Here is a 22,047-nt window from a genome sequence, read left to right on the forward strand (position 1 = left end):
CTCCAGTCCTGAGCCTTGGGGAGTCGGGGGAGCGGAGGGGACCCGGGCTCTAGTCTCCAGCTGGGAGCCCGGACTCCTGGGCTCCCTGCCCCGGGCGCTGCCTGGGGTGGCTGATGTGGGGACCCCGGAGTCCTGGGGTCTGCCGGTCACTTCAGCCAGTGGCTTGGGCTCTCGCTTTCTCAGTTTCCCCAGCAGACAGCCCGGGAACGCCCCCAGCTACCCAGGACAGAGCCCCTTTGTGGGCCAGGTTCTGGCTCTGGCTGCCAGCCTGGGCCCGGCCCACGGGACGCCCTCACTGCCCCAGACTCACGGTTGCCAGTCAGGGGAGGCTGTGGCTTGGTCATGCCCAGGGGCTGGAGCGGAGCCAGGCCCCCCCTGAGCACACACTGGCAGGGGCACAAGGCAGGCATGCCCGCGCACAGGTGTCACCTGATTAGACAGTGATAAGGCAGCGCCAGCTCAGCCCGCTGCCCGGCTGGCGCGGGAGGGGGCAGCCACGGGCTCCAGCTGGAGCTGGGACACAGGACTCTGGGGTTCCCTCCTGAGGCCTGGTGGAACAGGAGCTTGGAGGATGCTCAGGCCCAGTCCTGGCCTCCAAAGGGACTCACCCCCTCCTGTGCCTCAGTTTCCCTCTCTATACATCAGGCTCTGATTGCCCCCCAGCACCAGAACCACAAGAGCCACTGCTGGACCCAGCCCCCCAGGGCCTGCCACGGGGCACCAGGAAACCCCAGCACTGGGCAGAGGGGAGAAGCCTATGTGGGCACCAGCTGGGGCCTTGCCTGTCCTTATCAGGGCAGTGTTCACGCACCTGGTCCCAAGGCAACGCCTGTTTGAACCCTGGGCGCAGCCTGTGTGGGAGGCAGAAGCCAGTGCCACGTCTCTACCCTGGGGCTGGGGCAACACACACGACTTACACAAAGCTTCAGGCAACCAGCATTTAATGGAGCAACCGATCCACAGGGCTGGTCCGGGGGCTACCTAGGAGCTCCCCACGGGGCCGCAACACTGCAGCTGAGCCCCACCATGCCCCCTGGACCCATGGCACCAGCCCCCATGCCAGGGCTCAGAGCCCGGGAGCAGCTGCCAGCGCATCCAGCACGGCCAGCAGGTGCTCAGGGTGTGCAAAGGCCACGAGGCCGCCGTGGTTAGCCCAGCGCTCAGCCCCTGCAGCGCCACCCGCAGCCCGGTGGTAGGTCAGCTGCGGCGGGGGCTCATGCCGGCCAGCCCGCCAGCCTGCCAGTGCAGCCCCCAGGTCCACCATGCCCCCGCCCAGTGCCCGCAACACGGCATGGGGGCCGCACGAGTCCCACTTGTAAGTGCTGCCCTCGGAGAGCACGTAGGCCTCGGCCAGGCCCAGGATGACGCACAGCATCTTGTAACCAGCGCCTGAGGCAAAGCGCAGCCGCCCGCCATAGAGTGGAGCCAGTGCCTGCTGCACCTCTGGCTTCTCGCTGCCACTCAGCACTGCAGCAGGGTCAGGCCGCAGTGGTGGGCAGGGCAGGGAGCACAGGCGGGTGCCCTGGTATGACACCCCCCAGTGGTACTTGCCCTGCCACCTGCAGGGCAGAGCAGAGCAGAGGGGCAAGGGCTGAGATCCCAGCCCAGGCCAAGACCCCCCAACCCAGCCCAGTGCCCCGGGCCATTACCGGTGGGTGAGGGGGTCCTGGCGGTAGAAAGGCTCATTGATGACGCCCAGAAGGGGCTCCCCTGAATGCCGGTCATAGGCACCGATGAGCACCAGGGCAGAGCGCAGCCCCGACGGGTAGATGCCCCCCACAGGTGCCACGTCGCCCCGGCCACGGATGTATTGGTTGGTAGAGTCTGGGAAGCAGTGGATGCAGGCGCCCGTGAGGAGGCAGGGAAGGGCTAGGTGGTTGTCATATGACACGAGTTCCCCAGGACTCAGCAAAGCCAGGGGGATGCGGTCATGGCAGCCAGAGCACCCCCTGCCCGCACACGCTTACCAATGGGGTCTATCCAGATAGCCATGCTCTCCGGTGAGACAGCCACAGCCACGGCTGCCAGCGCTGGGTCCTCCAGTGGCACCTCCTGGTGCACGGCAGCTGCCAGCAGCTCCGCGGCCGCCTGGTTGTGGTCCAGGACACAGGCCAGGAGGGCAGCCGTGTCACACTCGGTGCCACAGACCTGAACCACCAGGGTCTCCCCTGCAAAGATAAAGGTTTGCGCCCTGGGCACTCTCAGGTAGGCCCTGGCCCCGCCAGCACTCCTCCGGTCACTCACCCAAGCCATTCTCAAACTTGTTGGACTCCTCCCCGAAGATATGTCCCTGCAGTGCCGGGAACTGGAGGCAGAGCAAGGGAGCGGCTCAGCCTGGACCCCTGGGGGCTGAGCACTGGGGGGCTCTCGGGGCATCCTAGACTCCAGGCTGTGCCCTGCTGCCCCCTCGTCCTTGCCCCCCACCCTCCTTCACCCTTGTGGCAGGGCCAGGCAGGGGTCCCTGGCAGTACCTCAGCTCCCACATCATGTTTGATGACCTCCTGGATAAGGACGTCTGCCAGGGTCTTGAAGTCCTGCACGAACCTCTTGTTCTTGTCAGCACCCCTCTTCTCCTCCACCAGCAGCTGGAAGAGCGCATCCTCCTGGCGGCACAGCTGGGCGATGCACGCCGCCTTCTCTGACGCACGCACCAGGGCCCTCAGCAGCGCCATGGCTGCAGCGTGGCAGGGGCTGTGGGCACCACAGAGCTGTCACACAGACCTCACAGGCCCCGGCCTGTCCTGCCAGGACAAGGAGCATGGGTGATTCCTGGGTGGAAGGGGGAAAGCTGGGCACCCGGACACCTGGGTCTACCAGGCGATGGGAACAGGGGCTGGAGGCCTGGGCATCTGGCCAAGGGATGGGAGCAGGGCCTGGGCACCCGGACGCCTGGGTTTACCAGGAGATGGGAACAGGGGCTGGAGGCCTGGGCATCTGGCCAAGGGATGGGAGCAGGGCCTGGGCACCCGGACGCCTGGGTTTACCAGGAGATGGATGCAGGGGCTGGGGTCTGGACACCTGCATCTACCAGGGGCTGGGCACTAGGACACTGGGGTCCACCTGGGGATGGGAGCAGGGGGCTGGAGGCCCCAACACCTGGGTCCACCGAGGGCTGGGAACCGGGACCCCTGGGTCCACCTGGGGATGGGAGCAGGGGCTGGGGCCCGGACCCGCTCCGCGCCGCGCCCGAGCACCGCGCAGCGCCTCGCTGCCCGGCAGGGAAGGCCCGCAAGCCCCGCGCCCCGCCCCCGCGGCCCCGGCGCGTGCTGGGGCGTCCCCACTCACCGCGCGCGGCCGGATCGGGCCCGAGGGGGCGGGCCCGGGGGGCCACGTGACGCCCGCGTTAACCCCTCGGCTGCCGGGCGCGGGGTGCAGCCGGGGTGCCGCGGGCTCCAAGCCCTGCGCCCTCCGTGCCCGCGCCCCGAGCTGCGGGAACCCGGGCGTCCTGCCGCTCTGCCCACCGCACCGCCCGGCCCGGAGCGCCGCTCACCCTGGTCCGCGCACGGCGGCTCCGGCCGGGCCCTGCCCCCGCCGCGCTCCGCCTCCGGCCCCGGCCCCGGCCCCGGCCCGAGGGCTCCGCGTTTCCCGGGCAACTGCCGATGACATCAGCGCCGACGCGGCTTCCCGAGCCGCGGTGACGTCACCCGCGTTGCCACGGGGAACCCCGGCGTCCGGGTGCTGGTGCGGCGCGCGGCAGCGGGGAAACTGAGGCAGCCCCTCCCCCCCGGAGTCCCGATCCCTGGTCTAACCACTGCGCCCCACAGCCCTGTGCCCCCCCGGCTGAGGACGGACACGGCTCAGCTCAGCTGCCCCGGGCCCGCAACCAGCGCCGGCAGCGGGGGGGACTCCGGGGGGCCCGGCTCCGCGCCCCCCCCCGGGACCCCCGAGCGGGCGCGGCCTGGGCAGGGGGCGGGGAAGCCCCTCCGGGTCCCGCTCCCGTTCCCGCTCCCGGCCCCGGCTGTCCTGCTCGGGGGGCGGCCCGGGGCAGGGGAAGGAGCCCAAGCGGGGGGGGGGGACGACAGCAGCCGGGTCCCCACTAGATGGAGCTCGGCCCCCTCGCACGGGGACAGCGAGGGAAGAGGCCAAGGGGAGCTCCGCGCTCCCGGCCCCGGCCCCGATCCCTGCCCCCGGCGCGAAGCCGGGGCGGGCCGGGGCGGGAGGGTCCTCGCTGCCCGGCCCGGAGCCGAGGACCGGGGCCCAGGGTGGCCCGGGCGGGCGGGGACCGGCTCCAGGGCCGGGACAGGGACGCGGGGCTCCGAGCGGGGGAGGCGGCGCCGCGGTGCGTGTCCGTGGGGCGGCGTGTCCGGCCGGCCCTGCATGCGTGCAGCTAGCTGCAACCTGACCGGTCGTCTGCCTGTCCCATATACCTGCTCCATCCAGCCAGCCAGCCAGCTATACCTGTCCATCCATCCATCCATCCATCCATCCATCCATCCATCTATCCATGCATCTAGCCGCAGTCCGTCCGTCCGTCCGTCCATCCATCCATCCATCCGTCCATCCAATCATCTATCTATCTATCTATCTATCTATCTATCTATCTATCTATCTATCTAGCCGTCCATGCGGCTGGCTCTCCTCTCTCTGTCTATCCCTCTGTCCGTCTGTCTCAGGCTGCCCTGTCGCCCCCCTCCCGAGCGGGTCCGAGCCGCGGGCGCGGGGCGAGGCGGGGCAGAGCCCGCACGGGCGGGGGGCACCGGCCGCCCGCACCTGCCCGCTGCGCCGGTCCGGGAGCAGTCAGCCCCCGCGGGGGGACCCTCCCTCTCCCTCTCCAGGTGCCTCCGAGCTCCGCCGCTGCCCGGGCAGCCCCCCCTCCCCCCCCAGCCCCCCGGCCCCGCCCGGGGCCACTCCCAGCCGGAGAGCCCGGCCCCCGGCCCCGCTCCCAGCAGGCTCCTGGGAGCGGCCGCGGCGGGCGGGGAGCCCCGGGGGCCGCAGCGGAGCCGGGGCAGAGGGGCCCCGGGGGTCCCTCTCCGGGGGCTCCCGCCTGCACGGCTCCGGCGGGCCGGGTGCGGGGCGGGGGGGGACGGCGGCGGGCCGCTCCGCTCCGCACCGCTCCGCCGGGCCGGGCGCGGGCCGCTGCGGGCTCCGGGCCGGGCCGGGCGCGGTGACAAAGCGGCCGGCGGCCCCGCGCCGCGGTCCCCTTTGGTGACAGCCCTTTGCCAGCTCTTTTGTTGCGCCCGCAGCCAATCAAGGCTTTTTACGACACAGTGGAGTTGGGATATAAAACCGGGAGCCCTCCTGGCTCCGCTCTCCCCAGCCCGGCGGCGAGGCGAGGCGAGGCGGGGCCGGAGCCCGGCAGCTCCCGGCCATGTCGGCGCCGCGGGCCCCCGCGCTGCTCTGCCTGCTCGTGCTGTCCGTGGAGCTGTCCCGCGGGGAGCCCGAGCCGCAGCCCCCGGCCCAGCCTGAGGCGGAGCCGGCCTGCCCCGTCTGCCTCTGGCGCAAGCACAGCAAGGAGCTGCGGCTGGAGAGCATCAAGTCGCAGATCCTGAGCAAGCTCCGGCTCAAGGAGGCCCCCAACATCACCCGCGAGGTGGTCAACCAGCTCCTGCCCAAGGCGCCGCCGCTGCAGCAGCTGCTGGACCTGCACGACTTCCAGGGCGACGCCTTCCCGCACGAGGACTACGTGGAGGAGGACGAGTACCACGCCACCACCGAGACCGTCATCAGCATGGCCCAGCGCAGTAAGCACAAGCACCGCCTTTGTTGCCGCGCCGCGGGGCATTGTCTCCCCGGGCCGGCCCGGGGGGCGGCTGCCAACTTCGGGGGGCGCGGGGAGCAGGGGGCCGGCGGCCGAGGGGGCCCGGGGCAGCCGTGTGCGACCCCCCCCCGCCCCGCCCCCGGAGCCGCGGGCACCGCTCTGCCAAGGCACGAGGCTGAGCGGGCACCAGCCGCTTGTCCTGGTCCCTGGCACCGGCACCCGGGAGGTGAAGTTCAGGGGCTCCCAGTGGGGTCAGGACTAGGGCCAGGGGCAGAGCTGGCTGGCAGCAGAGGATCAGCTGTGGTGGGCAGGAGCCCCTGCCTGAGGTGAGAGGGGCTAGGGCAGGAGGGACCTGGGGGTCCCAAGGGGCTGGGGCAGGCCTGAACCTGGTCATGGTGGGCAGCTGAGCCCTGGAGGGCACAAGGCAGGGGCCGGGAGATGTGGTGTCCTCCCGCAGGGGCTGCCTCCTGTAGCAGTGGAAAGCTGCTGGCTCCGCTCTCTTCCCAGCAAATCCAGGACAAGCAGCTTTGCTCAGTGCCAGGGAGCAGGGACCCAGCGCAGCTCTCCCCGGCCCGGCTTGTGGGTGTCCCACAGCCTGCGACCCTCCACAGCTTCTTCCTTGGTCCCTGAGTGACCTGACATGCCGGTGCTTCCCCGCCCCCCCACAGGGCCGTGGCATTCAAGCTGAGTCCAGGGCACCCCAACCCTCTCCAGAGCCACTGCCCCCCAGGGCTGGGGGGCTCAGGCAACAGCCCAGCCCCCTGGAAACCTCCAGGGAAGGGACTAGCAGCTGCCCGGGCTTCCTGGAGGTGCTGGGAGCTGGATCTGTTCCCAGGGTGGGTGTGATGCTTCCAAACCCGCCTGCAGCTCAGTCCCAGGTCACTGAGGCTTTCAGAGGTGCCTTCGAAGCAGCTGGTCCTGTCCTATCCGCAGCTGGGCCTGGGGGTTATGCAGGCCATGGCAGGGCTCCTGGCAGGGAGTGCAGGGGAGACAGGGGAGAGTGGGAAGCAAAGTGGCTGGGTTTGGCTGCTGAACCCCCTGCCTGGCACGCAGGCTCACCGGAGGTTTGGGGGCTGCAGGGAGGGAACGTGGCTGGAAGGAGCTGCCCAATTCCCCTGCCAGGGGAGGGTCTCCCCACCTGTTGCAGCCTGCCTGCGTCGGCGGTGGGGGGCAGGTCAGCTCTGGATTGGAGCTGCCAAGAAGGGAGCCGTGGTCTGGGGGCTGCAGGCACCGGGCAGCTCAGGTGACTTTCAGCAGATGCAGGGCAGCCCTGAGGCCTGTGCGCCCCAGGGGTGACAGCAGAGAGGGGAGGGGGCACGTCAGGGGAGATGGGGCAACGGAGCCAATGGCACTGGAGCTGCAGTGGTGCTGGAGGCTCTATGGAGGGGCTGCCTGGGGTGCTGGGGGCTGACCCCCCACCCCCCACCAGCCCAGTAAGCTGGGATGGTGGGTCCGGGCTGAGCAGGTCCAGGCCAAGGTCACCGCTCGTGGCTGGGAAATCAGGCCAGGTGCACAGACTCCCAGGTTACAGCCTGTTTGCTCCCCATGGGGCAGAGGGGTCCAGCACGGGCCCTGTTCCCTGGTGCCTCGGTTTCCCCAGCTGGGTGAAGCCCTACTTGGCTCCCGGAGCAGGGACCAGAACCCAGGCGTCCTGGCTTCCAACCCTGCCCTGGCCCCAGCCATGGACGGCAGGGCTCGGTGGGCTCCGGTGCCTCCGGTGAACTCTGAGTCAAGGGCCCGGTGGTGGGGAGCCCACTGACCTCTGTCTGCCCAGAGCCCCGTGACCCTGGCCCAGCAGGAGCATGTGGAAGGGAGCCAGGGTAGTGGCCAGGATCGGGGCCAGGCAGGAGCGTGTGAAGGCGAGCGGAAAGGAAGGGACGTGCAAGGAGTGACGCGGTGAGCGCTTTCTCCCCAGCGGCTCCTTGACAAATTCCCTTCTCAGGCACGGAGCAACTCCGGCAGCTTTGAAACTTTATTAGCCATAAAATCGGCGACACGCTGGGGTGTCGCTCCTCGCTCCGGCCTGCCGCCAGCCCCCCTCACCGCACAGGGGCCCCGACCCCAATGCCAGGGAGTGCACCCCTGTCACCCCACCCTGGTCCCACACCTGGATGGGGCAGGAGATGCCAGGCCTGGCTTGGATGGATGACACCGGGGCCGGGCACCCCAAGGCCTGGCACTGCCATCCCTGCCCCGCGCCCCTGTTATCGTTATGATTTTTCCTCCCCTCTTCACCTCCTCTTGGCAATTGCGTGTGTGCAGTTTTATGGTTCCTGAACAGAAGGAAGGGCAGGTTTTATAGGGGCCGGGTCATAAAGCTCTCGGGTTCCCGCCCCCGCCCTGCTCCCCTGGGTTTCATCCCCCCCACTTTTTTTAACGGCACAAGAAACCAGGGAAGGTTAATTGGGTCCTAAAACCATTTATGGGCTACCCGTGACCCCTGCTGACCTCTGGGTGGGGGGAGAGGGGAAGCTAATGAAGGGGGACTTGGGAGGTGGGTGCCAACCCAGCAGCTGCCACCCCAGTACCCGCTGTTTGGGACCAGCGCTGCTGGGGGGCTGGGGGAACCAACAGCACAGTGGGTTGCGGCACTTTCCAAGAAGGGGTCATCCAGGGAGGCCAGCAGGGCTGGGACGCACCAGCCGGGCATCGGGGGACTGCAGGGATGGGCAAGCAGGGACCATGGGACAGGAGTGGAGGGCACCAGCAAGGCTGGGGGAGCCCCTTGTGCCAGGCCCTCTGGGTCCAGCTTGTGCCCCTCTCCCCTGTAGGGGCTGGAGCCATTCCTTCAAGGTCACGGGAGGAGTGGGCCATGTCCCTGGCTCACCCTGGTTCCCGGATCCAGCCCGTAGCCTCAGGGGCAGTGTCGTTCCCGGGAGCAGGATGCCTGGGTCCCACCAGGGCCCAGGGGATGCCGGATACCATTGGAGGTCCACACGTGTGAGGGGTTCACACAGCCACTGGGGGCTGGGCCAGGCTGGATTGGGGCCACGTGCAGCCCCCCTGGCGCCACACCGGGCCAGTCCCGTCCCTGGAAGAGTCAAAGTTGGGAACAAAGAGCAGCTGCGTGGGGGCTCCCCGCCCCCTGCCCCCTCCCCGCGTGCCGCGGATACTCAGCTGCAACCAATGCCCCGGTAACCTTTATCCCCTGGTTGCCAGGGCGACAGGAATAGCATCTTGGCAGGGCGGCCAGCCAGCGTGCCAGGGGCGGCATGAGCATGCCAGGGGCGCCTGCTGCACGTGGTGGTCAGTGTGGCTGAGCGCAGCTGGGGGAGCGGGGCTGGCTCTGCCCCCCACCACCCAGGGGCTGGAAGACATCGATCCTGCCTGCGCCTTCCGGCCTGGGGACAGAGCTGGGACTGCCCCGCACACATTGGGGGGGCCCTGTCTGGCCTCAGGCACCAAAAACCCCTCTCCGTGCCCTAAAGGAGAACCTCTGCCCCCCCAGGACCCACAAGGTGCCAGTCCTCTCCACCTCCCTGCCACAGCCTCTCCCTGCTCCCCTTCCCAGCAGCCCTCCAGCCTTGGAAGGGGGAGAGCAGGTCTGAGTCTGCCTGCAGCTGGGCCCAGGCCCTGAGATGCGCTGGGGCTGGGAGAGCTGTGGAGAAGGAGGGTGACCTCTGTCCTCCCGTGGGCATGTCCCCACATGGGACAAAGAAGGTCCTGGGCACTGGGTGTAGCAGGCTGGGCTCTCAAGCTGGCATTACCCAGTTCAGGTGACTCCCAGACCCTCTTTTCCCAGGCAGGGAGAGACCAAAGCCGAGCACCAGTCAAGGCTGCCCGGATGGACAGGGAGAGGCTGCGGCTTTAAGAGCCATCGGGGAAGGGGGGCAGAGAGGGAGGAAAATGCTTTATGAGCTGCTCCTGGGGGAGCGCGGCTTTAATAGGGGGCTTGTGCGCAGCAAATTGCCGGGAGGGGTTTGCTGGGCCGGCGGCTGCGGCTCACGCGAGGGGGTGGCATTCCTCGGCCTGCGCCGGGCTGGTGTCGTGACCCTCATCCGCGAAGGGAGGCCTCAGCGCACAGCAAATGGCCCCGTGCTGCAGCTGGGTGCTATTAAACCTGACCGGTGCATGGGGGGGACAGTGGGGCAGAAGGGGGTGGGCAGGGGGGAAATTCCCAGCTCAATTTGACACAGATGTTTCCAAGAAGGGAGGGACCAGGAGCCAGAGAGGGTGTGGGGGGAGGGCTGCGGGCAGCAGGGACAAGCCAGGAGCTCCCCTCCGCTGGTGCCCGTGCCTGGCCCCACAGGGGGGTGCTTGGGGGAAGGAATCAACCCTTCTCTTCCCTCCACCTGCTCCGTGGCTGCCCCGTCTCCTCCAGCCCTGGCTCAGCCCCTTATTTTAGGCACGGAGAAGACGGGTTGCCACAGCTGGGAGCAGAGCCCTGGAGTCTCAGCTCCCCAGCTGCAATGCAGCCTGGCCTGGGGAAACACATGTGCCCCTCTGCCATGGTGCCACCCCCGTGTGGCAGTGGGCACAGGGGTCCTGGGGCTCTGTGCCCGGCTTTGCTGCAGTGTCACCAGCTGAGCTCCTTGGTGCTCCAGACCCTGCCGCCCCCCGCCCAAGGCCAGGCCGGCTCGGCCTGGATCCATGTTTCCCTTGGCAGACGCCGGCATGTTCCTGGCACCGTCCTGCCTCCCCCTGGGCTCTGCTAATCTCCAGGAACGACGCCCGCTCGCCCTTGGCTGCCGGCACGCTGTCGGAGCCGCGGGCGGGCGCTTGGCTTGGGCAGGTGGGGGAGGAGGAGACGCTGACTCTGTGCCACCTCCCGGGGAGCCAGACGCCCTGGCCGAAGCGTCCGAGGGTTCGGCCCCCGCGGTCACCAGGCTAACAGACCCAGCCTGGCCTGCATGCACTCGTGGCTGGAATCTATCCGCCAACGCCAGTGGGCACCTGGGGACCCCCAGCTTGGCAGGTGCCCCCGAGCCCCTCCCCTGGGTCCTTCAACACCCTGCCCCATGACAGCCTTGCCCCTGCCCTCCCCACAGCCTGCCCCCTCATATCAACGGGGTCACTCGTGACACGGGGGCTGGAGCTCAGCTTTGAGACCTTCTTGTGAATCTGGGGGCAGCGAGTGACCTTCCCGGCGACCTCTGCCCTGACCTTCACCTCCTAACAATTGAGGAGGAGTTGGCCTTCGTCCTGCTCTCACTCTCTGACCCTGGCCCGGCTTCAGCTTTGCAAGCTGCCCGTGGCGGGCCAGACCCCGATGCTCTCTGAAGGGAGGCACGGGGTGTTTCCAGACCGGGCAGGATTGGGCCCGTGCCCTGCAGCCAGCCCAGGGGGGAGGGAGTCTGTGGGTGGCTCGGTGGCTCCGCTGACCCATGCTCTCCCTCCTGCAGCGGACCCAGTGGTGCAGATCGAGGGGAACCCGCACTGCTGCTATTTCAACTTCAGCCCCAAGATCATGTTCACGAAGGTGGTGAAGGCGCAGCTGTGGGTGTACCTCCGGCCCGTGCAGCACACCTCCACCGTGTACCTGCAGATCCTGCGCCTCAAGCCCGTCACAGAGGAGGGCAGCCGCCACATCCGCATCCGCTCCCTCAAGATCGACCTCAACTCCCGCGCCGGCCACTGGCAGAGCATCGACTTCAAGCACGTGCTGCAGAACTGGTTCAAGCAGCCGCAGAACAACTGGGGCATCGAGATCAACGCTTTCGACCCCAGTGGCAATGACCTGGCCGTCACCTCCCTCGGCCCCGGCGCGGAGGGACTGGTAGGTAAACACTGGGGACGGCGCTGCCCACCCTTTGTGGTGGGGCCTGGGGGGTGGGAGCTCTCTGCCTGGGTCCCTCCACCAGATCCAGCCCAGCTGCCTCATGTGGCTTCCCGGCCTGGGCTCTCTCTCAGGGGTGCAAGCTCAGGCTCTCCACCCCCGTCATGTATTGAGAGGTGCCCCTGGGCATCCTTAGGGGAAGAGGGTGCAGTGCTGGGCCAGCCCAGGCTGGTGAGAGTGGGTTGGTCACCATCTCTGACGGTGCAGTTGAATGAGGATGGAGTGGGAGACACAGGATGTGGATCGTGGCAGCTGGGAGCAGATGAGACATCAGAGCTACCACGTCCTGGGTCAGATCCCAGGTCCATGTTGCCTGGTCCCCTGTCCCCCGTGGCAGCAGAGAGCAGAGGCTGCAAGGGAGAGTGACTAGGTCTGAGCAGGGGTTTGCCCCTGGCAGCCTCCCGCACTTCAAGTCCAGGCAGCGCTGATGCCAAGGCCAGGCCTCTCTCCTCTGGGATGTCCCCATCCCAGTGTGAACCTGGCCAAACCCTCAGCTCTGCCTGGTGGCCACGAGTCCCCCCACTTTTATGATGGGCTGTGTGGGAAGGAACATGGACAGAGGATGCCTGAGCAGCCCCTCCTGCCTGGGACAAGGGGGCAGGGAGGGGGGCAGCCGGGTGGCAGAGGAGCCAGGGCTCAGCTCCATCTCTCTGCCCCCCAGCACCCCTTCATGGAGCTGCGCGTGCTGGAGAACAACAAGCGCTCACGGCGCAACCTGGGCCTGGACTGCGACGAGCACTCGACCGAGTCCCGCTGCTGCCGCTACCCACTCACTGTCGACTTCGAGGCCTTCGGCTGGGACTGGATCATCGCCCCCAAGCGCTACAAGGCCAACTACTGCTCGGGGCAGTGCGAGTACATGTTCATGCAGAAGTACCCGCACACCCACCTGGTGCAGCAGGCCAACCCCCGCGGCTCGGCCGGCCCCTGCTGCACCCCCACCAAGATGTCCCCCATCAACATGCTCTACTTCAACGACAAGCAGCAGATCATCTACGGCAAGATCCCCGGCATGGTGGTGGACCGCTGCGGTTGCTCCTAGGCCCGGCGGGCGCGGCCCCGGCCCCTGCGCCGCGCTCCCCCTCCGGGCATCAGCACCCCCTGTCTCTTCCCTTTTTACTTTTGTTTTGTTTTGTTTCCAATGGAAAGAGCCAACGCGGGGGGAGAGAACGAGCTGTCCCGCCGTGGACCCGTGCCCTACGCGCTGTGCAATACGTCGAGGCGCCACTGGGACCCCCCCACCTCCCCCAGGCACTTTGCTGAGACCTTCCGCTCGCCGGGCCTGAGCTCCCGGGGGTTGCTGCAACCACGAGCATCCCTGGAGCAGGGCAGCGAGGGCTTCCCACATGGCTCTTAGGTTAAACACAGAAGCAAACGGGAAGATGATGGTGGCAGGGGTGGCTAGGAGCGGGTGGAATCGCGGGGCTTGGGAGTGGTCTCGGGAGTGGGTTTGTGCTGTGGGAAGGGGACGGGAGGGGTTCACCTGCCTGCCCTTTGAGAGCCAGAGAATTGCCTCCAGCAGTGCCTGGGCCAGAGGCCCTTGGAGAAGGGGAAACCCTGATGGGCCAGGGGCTGCTGGGGGTGAGGCGGGAGCAGCCCGCGGGCACTGGCGTGGAGGCTGGGGGGCCAGTTCCACTCTGCCCAAGGGGGTCCCAGATCCCCTGCTCCATCAGGTCCTGTGATGGAGGGCTCAGGATGAGTCGACCCCAAACCAAACCGGGGTCCCGGCCGCCCTCTCCCCCGCCCCCCACATGCTGGCGTTGACCCCAAAGCAGGGCAAGAAGCCAGGGGAACCTGGCTTGCGGGAGGGCTGCAGGCTGCAGGGCAGAGTCTGGCCGGCTCCCCTTCCCCCCCCCCCGCCAGCCCCCACTTCCAGGATGGGGTCATGGCAGCGGTGGGACCCGGCCTGGGGAGACACCCCCACCCCATGCTTAATTTATTTATTTATTTAATTTGCCTCTGCGCGATTCCAAGGACCGCCTGCCCTGACCCTCCCCCCTCCCCCCCCTTCCTTCCCCTCCCCATCCCCGTGGAGGCCAGCCCAGCCCAGCCACGTGCGGTCAAGGGGCTGACTGGGGGGAATGAAGGGGTTGGGCTTGGGGAGCAACATGGAAGCCAAGTCTGCCCGTGGCCCCAGATGCCGTCCCCCGCTCTCCGCCCCAACGTGCTTCTACGGGCCTTTTGCTCCCTCTGCCCATGGGACCATGACATGAGCAGGCGGGGGAAAGCTGGATGCACCCACGTGGGCTGCAGGCATCGAAACACGCCGGTGGGGGGAGAGGCAGAGCCAGGCTTTAGGGAATCATCCTGCTTTGGCCCTGCTGGTGTCGGCACTGCTGGGGTCTGACCCCACGAGACCTCAGAGGGCATTCATGGCAGTCCTAGCAGCCGCTGCATGTCGTCCCTCCCCAGGGTGACCCCAGGCTCCCGTTCGTGGATCTCTGCCGTGGTTTGAGGCTCATGGCAGGAGGCAGGTCAGCTGTGATGCTCGGTGCCTGGAGGGCCATGCTGCAGGGGGAACATGGGCTCCGAGTGGGAATATTGAGCCCTACAGCAGGGGCTGCCCTGCCTCTGTTGGCCATGCGCTGAAGAGGCTGTGGCACTTGGGTCCAGCTGGCACAGCAAAGGGGAAACCCCTGGGCTGATGGGGCAGCCTGGGTCATCCCTGGGGTCCGGCTGTGTCTTGAAGGCGGATCAATGGGAAGCAGAGCTCTGCCTGCCGGACACGGGCAGGGGCCAGCAACTGCACGGGAACAGGCTCCTTGTTCCACTTCCCGTTGCATCGTTGAAGGAGCTAAGAACATCCCGCCACTGCTTCCCCAGGGCCTGGCCGCAGCTGTGGCTGTCGAAGGAGCTAGCAGGACAGGACCCATTTGGGGCTGAACCCCGGCCCAGCACTTATCTGAGGAGTCCGGGCACCGCGCAGCACTGCTTCCTTGGTGGTCCTGATGCAGAGAGACCAACTCCAGGCCGGCAGGCACCCGGCAAAGCACTTACAGACAGCGCAGGGAGGAGGTGGTGATGGATGTGCGCCCCTCGGAGCTGGTTTCCTCTCTGCCGTCGCTCTAGATGGGTCCTGGCACGCTTAGCACTTGTCTCCTGCTCCCCAGCCATGACCTCCAGGCACTTCCCGGACCCGCCACCCCGACTTCACCAAGGGAAGGGAAGACGCTGCCGGGAGGGAACAAGTCTCCAGCCCAAAAGCTGTGGCTGAGCCAGGCCCCCAGCACCAGGCCCCTGCTGCTCCCGCCTTAGCACTTACAGACCGTAGAGCTTCTCGTGTCCGCAGCACTGGGCAGAGGCTGCTTACGAACTTAGTCATCCGAAGGAGCTGGTGATGCCCTCCTGGAGGTCGCAGCCGGGCCTGCTGGGTTAAGATAGGGACAGGCCAGGTGAAGGGGTGAGATGAGCCCCTGACCTCTGTGGAGGCAGGAATCCTGTGTCCGTGCTGGTGCCCCGAGCGCAGAGCATCTTAGTGTCGGAGAGCGTTTCTGGTGCTCCAGGACGCAGCCCCCGGCCCTGTCAGGGAGCTGCAGAGGCCCAGCCTGGCTGCAGGAGAGCAGGGAGACGCCTTGCACCCCGTCAGGGACTGCCGACCCAGCGGTCTCTGCAACACGATGGGCTCGGCATGGGGACGTCGTCTTGGAGGGGACGGGAGCAAGAGAGAGAGGCCTGTCGGGATGGGGAGCCCCGCGACGTTCCAGATGAGACCAGCACTGGAGCCTCTACATGGAGAAGACCTTCCCCTAGGCTGGGGCCACAGCAGGGAGCCCTAGCCATTAGCACTTGCTGGCTGAGGGAGACCCCTCCTCTGTCAGTGCCCCGTGCCTTTCGGGGAGCTGCTTTCTTGGTAGGGCCTCTGTGTTGGGGCCGAGATGATACCACGGCACAAACCAGGCACCGGCAGACACGGAAGCTGCCCAGCTGCAGAAGTCATGGCCAAGCCGGGAGCAAAACCAGGGGCTCCCACACCTCCCTCCCAGGCCCTTCTGGGCTGCAGCAGGGGGCTGAGGGGAGGGGGTCAGCCTGCCGCCCTTGCCCAGGACCCCTTGGCCAGAGCCCTGCCCCCAGGCCCCTCTGGAGCACAGAGGATCGTTCTGGGAGCAATTCCTTCCTTTAGGATCATTGCTGCATACTTGAATCGGGTCCAGCGCGGAGGGAGAGGTTCTTAGCTGACCCCAGACGTGGCGCCGGGCCACATGCTTGGGTCCCGTGACCCTGCCGGTGGTGGGGCCAGGGGAGGCATGCATGACAGGGCAGTTTCGGTTTCCTGCCAGTGTCTTGGGTTCAGCTTGGCGAGGGCCCTGCGGAAGGACGCTGCCACGGGGCACCTGCCAAGCAGCTTGCAGCCTGGCATGGGGCGAAGGTGGGAGCGCTGGGGCTCTTGTGCGAATGGGGTTGTGGGGCAATGGCTGGTCTGGGTCCCCCCCAGCCAGAAGTAAAGTCTCATCTCAGCCAGGCAAGTTGCGCCCCCCCCGGGTGTGGCTCCGGCTCTCCCCAGCCGACCTGGCACGGTCGTGAGAAGCAGCAGATGCTCCACCCATGCTCCCCCTCCTTCCAGTCAGCCCCTGCTCCCCTCGCTGGCAGGCAGGTGGGCGTGATGGCATGGGTCTCCAGCCAGAAGAAGCCACGTGAGCTGAACATGACACGAGTCCCGTGGCTCTCCCTGGCTCTGTCAAATGTCCTGGGGAACTGCACCAGCAAAGGGCAGGCAGGTGAAGCCGGGGGGAGGGCCCGGGGCAGCCCCTGGCTCTGTGGGGGGTCGTCGCAGGGCCTGTCTCGGCCCCTTTTGTTTTCCGACTGGGGACTCAACGGCGACGAGGCGAGTGTCTGTGACCGACGGCTCAGGAAACAGGCCGCCAGGGTTGGGGTTTGGTGGGGGGTGTTTGGGGGGGGGGTGTCCTTTGTTTTTGTTTTTTGTTTTTAATCACATGACCAAAAGGCCATTCATGGGTTGGTTCTTAATCACATGACCAAACACAGCACTTGAACGTCAAAAATAAAGAGAAATAAAATAAATTAAAAAAAAAAACATATTTAAAGAAGAAGAAGAAGAAGAATCAAAGAGTTCACTGCTTCTAGCTGCCGCCTGCCCCTGTGACTTGTGGACCACCCGGGACCTCTACGGCAAAGGCTGCCAGCGGGGCATCAGCCTGGCCCTCGTGGGACCCGGCGAGGGGCTCTCTTGGCGCTGCCGGCTGAGTTCCCCAGGGTCTGCGGCTGCCAGCGGGTTCCTGCATGACCCCACGGACGTTCACAACGTGGCGGCTGTGCCCCTGCCTACCCGCCAGGGGCTCACCCCGCGGTGCGGCACCGATGCAGGAGCCCACGCTCCTTCCACCTCCCAACCTGGGAGCAGCGCGACGGCCACAGGGGACTTGATTTTTTTCCCCAAGCTGCAGGCGAGAGGCAAAGCGTCGGACTCGAGAGCGCTGAATGTTCACTGTAAAAATGTCTGTATTGAGAGACTGCTCGGGGCTAAGGCACCATTTGCACTATGGAAGGTTAAAGAAAATTTAAGAGACTAGTCCGGGGTTTCCTTTGTGACGTGCCGCGGGCTCCCCAGGAGACGCTTTTCTGTCTGTGCTTTCTCTTCCTGTAACTCGCTGGGCGTGAGGACTGCTGCCTTCGCGCCTCGATGTTCGTTCCTCACTGCCCGAGAAGCCGGTGCCCTCTGCCCTGCTCTGCCTGCGGGCCCCAGTGCCCAGAGACTTGGCCGGCAGGACCCGCGTGGTGGCCTGAGCTTGCGACGTGTGAAATTTCCCCGAGCCCGGATCCCCCAGCGACCTCGAAGGAGCTGGGACAATTCTGGGGGGCCCTGGCACACAGCCCCCGAGCCCGGCTCCGCAATCCCCTCCAAGCACTACAGCCTGGTCCCAGAGGTCTAACACAGCAGTGGAGGTGGGACCCTGGCACTCGCCCGGAGAAGAACCTGTGCTCCACCCCAGGGTAATGCCTGTCCAGAAAGGGCAGAGCGGGGGGGAAGGTCCAGAGGTAACAGCCAAAGCCTGGACTTCCCAACCCTATCCCCAGCTCCCAAACTGGGGGCGCCACCTCCGTCCTGGGACATGGAGATGCCTGAGGCTCTTGCACCCCAGGCAGCAGGCAGGGCCCCCTCTCCACACCCAGTGTCAGGAATCCCCCCCTGCCCTGATGCCCCCAAGAGATAGTCAGATGTCAGAGATCACAGCTCACTCCTTTGCCGCTCCACCCCAGGGTGAGGAGAATTGCTGATCTCTGTTCTTTCCCCAAGGAACCACTTCCCCCACTGCTGCAACGGCCACAGCCACAGCCACTTTAACAGCCGTGGCAGCCAGGGCAGCAGCTAAAGGACGCCCCTGCCCCCTCCCTCCCTGCCCAGCTAGTGTCCCACGGGCCTTTCCCAAATCCTTCCCATGGGGGCAAATTTCACACGGATGCAACCAACGGCCACCGTGAGCCCCCACGGCAGCACCGCAACACGGACGGCGGAGCACGGGACACGGCCCCTGTTTCCGGGCTGAGGCAGAACCGGCCGCGGTCGCAGCTTCTGTGTCACAAACCGTTGTAGACAGAGCTACAGGAGAGGAAAAGAAAGAAAGAAGCAAGAGTCCTGGTGAAAACTCCACTCGCCCTGTAGCTCACTGTAGCCTCTTGTGTATATTATAGCCATGGCTTCTATCCCACTTCTGTCCGTCTGTCTGTCCTTCCTTCCTTCCTTCCTCTCTCTCTCTCTCTCTCTTTTTTAGACTTTTTTTGTACAATAAAGAAAAATTTATATAGCCATACCAGAGAAAAACCACAAAAAAACCTGCTGGCAAACGTACGCGTGCCTGACTCTTCTTTGCCACCTGGCCTGGGAGCTCTTGGCAGACACCTGATGCCGGGAGAGGTCCCTTGTGACTGGAGCGTGGACACCCACGGGAGGAGACCGCAGCGGGCTGTGCTGTTGGCATGCGGCTTCTGTCCCCCCAGATGGGCCTGGTGTCAGGTATATAAGAGAATTGGGGGAGAAGAGAGGGGGCCTGGCCCCCTCAAGTATCTCGGGGAAGGGGTCGAAGCTGGGCAAGGCAGCCTAAAATCAGCTGGGCCCCAAAAGGCACCCCAGGTCCAGCCTGGCCGCCCCTCCATGTGCCACGGGGCAATGCCAGACACGTCAGGACCCCAGCCCACACTTCCTTACGTGACAGTGTGATGGGCTCCAGAGCACAACTGGGCTCTGCTCTATTCAGCAACAGCGAGACCTCCCCCGGAGTCCCGTACTGAGTCTGAGGCCCGCACTTCAAGGAGGACATGGGCAGATGGGAAAGACCCAGTGCAGGGCAGCAAGTGGGATCGGGCTGGGAGGCAGGACTGAGAAGAGGCTGGAAGAGCTGGGGGTGTTCAGCCTGGAGACGAGACTACTGAGCGGGGGACTTGATCACAGACTTCAAATCCCTGCAGGGCAACGGCAGAGGATGGGGACGGGCCTTTCTCCATGGCCAGAGGGGAGAGGACTGGGAACAACAGGCTCAAGCTGCAGCAGGGGAAACTGAGGCTGGAGATAAGGGACTGTGACCACGAGGGGGTCGGGCATTGGCGCAGGCCCCTAGAGACACTGTAGCCTCTCGGTGCCAGGTTGGCCAGACGGACTAGGATGGTTGAGTCAGGGCTGATCCTGCCTGGAGCCAGAGCTGGGCTGGATGTGACCCTACAAGGTCGCTTCCAGCCCTGCTCTCCAGTGTCAGCATGGCCCTCCTTGCCCGTGCCCGATCCCAATCCCTCCTGCTCCTCCGGCGGCCCCCCCTGCAGCCTGTGGCTCCATCCAGCGCCCCGCGCGGTGACTGACTCTGAAAATATGTGTCCTGATGCTTCTCATTTTTTCCCACGCTCCCTCCCGCTCCCCACTAAACCGTGCCAGAGACGGGAGGTGGGGCACACTGACCTCGCCACCATGCCTGGACCGGGGCACCTCTGTGCCGCCAGCCAGACCCTCTGCAGGTACGGATTCACCCCCTTACCCTCATTCCTGCACTCTTTTCTAAGGACTGTACCAGTTAGCCACCCCTGCCCTGATGTGCACGGGACACCAGCCACCCTCCTGCCCCCATTCCCCCGAGGGGCACAGGACCCCAGCCACCCCTTCCCGGCCATGGTTCCTCCAAGTGCAGCTCAAAATTGTAAAGCAGATTTACAACTGGCCCCCGGTGCCAGAGGAAACCAGATCACGGCAGCTTTTATGGACCCTCATTAGGAGCTGGCAGGTATGCCGAGAATGTCGCAGCTAATTACATCCACCCTCCGAAGGAGCACAGTGGCACGCACGCTGCCCCGGGGTGGGCTGGGCGCTGGCTGCAGGCCGTGGCAGCAGAAGCAGCCTGGGGGTCCGGGCAGGCTGGCAGGGCTCTGGTTGAGAGGGGTCTCTAGGGCTGGATGGCAAGGCCCAGGCGCTGCGGACCCCAGCTCAAGCTCCTTGTCCTGGACTTCCCGCCACTGGCCTTCGAGCCCCTTCCCCAACCCCCTGCCCGGTGCTGGAGACAGCTGGTGTGAGGCTCTTGGGGAAGCTGCCTAATCTCGGCCGTGATGGGGAGAAGGGGGCAGACCCTGGGCACCATGCCAGCTCCCTTGCAGCTCCCAGAGCATGCAGGGGCCTGGCTCCTCTTCGCGCCATCCCAGCACCACGGACTTGGACCGGTCTCTACCCAAGAGAGTAGGCAGTGGAAAAGGAGTCTCAGGCACAGGCCAGAAAACCAAGCTTGGGCACCATTCACAGCATAACAAAGAGCCCAGGTCATGGGCAGGACCCCCTGGGTGAGGCACCCGATCGCATCTGTCCCAGATGGCCCCTGAAGCCAGTCCCTGACGAGCCTTGGACGTGGAGGGGGGTCTCCGCTGGCGCTTCCATGGGTTGCCAGACACAAGGACGCCAGCCCGGCACCACACACGGCCCCAGCAATCAGCGCCCACGGCAGTGCCGTGCCCCAGAGGGGCTCCAGTGCCCTGGAGGCGGAGGGCTGGTTTGGAGTCTCGGGGCGAGCTCGTCCCTGCTGTACGGTGCCTGGGTGGGTTGGTTTGTTTGTTTGCTCCGGAGGAAGATGTCAAAAGTTTAACGAGCGTTCGCTTTTGTTCCACTCACGTCTCCCCCAGGGCCGCCGAGAGCTGCGCCCTGCGGCGCCCGCAGCCCCCGGCCGTTGGCTGACCTAATTTGGAGCCCCCGGGAGTGGGGGCAGGGCTCCGGGCCCACTGGGGAAGGCGGACAAATTAGGACAGGGACGGAACGCGTTCCCCACCTCCGGGCGACCACCCACGGCTGCAGGCTGACATAAGATGGCTCCCTTCGCCTTCCCCACCACCGCCTAACGAGACCCTGCACAGGAAATGCTCATGGCAATTAAACCAGCTGGCAGGGAGCTTGGCTGGGATCCACCGCCCCCGCTGGCCCTGGCACTGGAGATGCCGGTGCTGCCCACAACGCCCACAGCAGGGCGACGGCTGGAGGAACCACGGGGCCTGGTTCTCTGGTGTGTGGGATGACACCACTGGGCCTCGAGTGTACACAGAGGTGCCAGTCACACCTGGGACTTGGGACACTACAGCTGTCCCACCTCTGTCCCATGCCCACAGGGTCCTGCTGGCATCCTGGTGCCAGGGCACCGAGACGCGGTGACCCAAAAGGCTGTTCCAGGTAGTGTGGTGCTGACGAAGGGATGGCTGGCTTAGCCCCTGCATGCCCCACAGGGGCTTCCAAAGGCAAAGCAAGGTGCTGGAGCCCTTGCCAGGCACAAGGGGAAAAGCAGGTGAGGGAGCACTGGTGCCCCATCCCTACACTGCCCCGGACTCGCTCTTACAAGGGGAGGCCTGCCTTGACTGGAAGTAGGTGCCTGGGCTGGCTCCAGCTCTCTTTGGGATGAGTCGCTTCTCACAGTGCATTAAGCCTACGTGAGCCACAGGAATGGTCATGCAGTCCCATTTTACAGACAGGGGCACTGAGGCAGAGGGAAGCAATCTGCCTCTAGCTGCTTAGCAGATTTAGACAGTGGGCAGGGTAAAGGCCCCCTGCTCTAGTCCTTGATATCACCCATCCCAGAGCCAGGACCAGAGCCCAGGGGCCCCAACTTCAGGCCCCTGCTCTCAGCCCTCGACCCTGCTCTGCTCCCTTCATCAGGAAAAGCCCCAGAGCCCTGACCCACATCCTTCCTCTAGTGCTCAGAGCGGGACAGCAACTCTCCCCCTCCAAGCACCAGGCAATAGTCCTGCTGCCCAGAAATGGGCCAAAGGGCTCCTGGCACCACTCGGGGTGGAGGGGGCAAAGCAGGGGCTGAACCAGCCCCCAGGCCCTCCCCAGCTGGGGCACAGTGCAGTCAGCATAACGGCCCATGTAGCCCCCAGCACCAGGCCAACCTCAGCTGCTCCCCCCAATGCAGATGCCCCCCTCCCCAAGCCCCTTGCCACACCATCCCATGCACGTGTCCCTGCCTGGCTCATTTCTTTCCTGAATTTTGGCACTGGCCATTTCTCACTCGCCCGTGGGGAGTTGGGGGGCAGGAGCCTGTTGGGGAAAAGGGGACGATGCACAGGGGATGCGTACACTGGCCTCTCTCCTCCCTGCTGCCCC

General features: G+C 66.0%; 2 protein-coding genes across 6 annotated transcripts; one reads left to right on the forward strand and one right to left on the reverse strand.

Moving 5' to 3' along the window:
- Nucleotides 1-924: 924 nt before the first annotated feature.
- INPP1 (inositol polyphosphate-1-phosphatase) lies at nucleotides 925-3,699 on the reverse strand. Of its 5 annotated transcripts, none has more exons than XM_014596515.3 (6): nucleotides 3,491-3,699; nucleotides 2,472-2,691; nucleotides 2,245-2,305; nucleotides 1,968-2,168; nucleotides 1,650-1,824; nucleotides 925-1,559 (listed from the first exon to the last, which is right to left on the reverse strand). In XM_014596515.3, exons 1-6 carry the CDS (start codon nucleotides 3,604-3,606, stop codon nucleotides 1,067-1,069), a joined length of 1,266 nt encoding a protein of 421 aa, XP_014452001.3. In that variant the 5' UTR covers nucleotides 3,607-3,699; the 3' UTR covers nucleotides 925-1,066. The 5 variants fall into 5 exon arrangements, with proteins under 5 accessions (XP_014452001.3, XP_014452000.2, XP_059575290.1 ...); XM_014596514.3 differs by having other exon boundaries at nucleotides 2,472-2,741; nucleotides 3,491-3,573; XM_059719307.1 differs by lacking the exon at nucleotides 3,491-3,699 and adding an exon at nucleotides 3,286-3,484.
- A 1,386-nt stretch (nucleotides 3,700-5,085) lies between these two features.
- GDF11 (growth differentiation factor 11) lies at nucleotides 5,086-12,609 on the forward strand. Its single transcript, XM_006267698.3, has 3 exons — nucleotides 5,086-5,681; nucleotides 11,041-11,414; nucleotides 12,136-12,609. Exons 1-3 carry the CDS (start codon nucleotides 5,309-5,311, stop codon nucleotides 12,514-12,516), a joined length of 1,128 nt encoding a protein of 375 aa, XP_006267760.1. The 5' UTR covers nucleotides 5,086-5,308; the 3' UTR covers nucleotides 12,517-12,609.
- Nucleotides 12,610-22,047: the final 9,438 nt, after the last annotated feature.

The sequence above is a fragment of the Alligator mississippiensis genome, chromosome 15 (assembly GCF_030867095.1).
Source record: "Alligator mississippiensis isolate rAllMis1 chromosome 15, rAllMis1, whole genome shotgun sequence".
Taxonomy (NCBI): domain Eukaryota; kingdom Metazoa; phylum Chordata; order Crocodylia; family Alligatoridae; genus Alligator; species Alligator mississippiensis.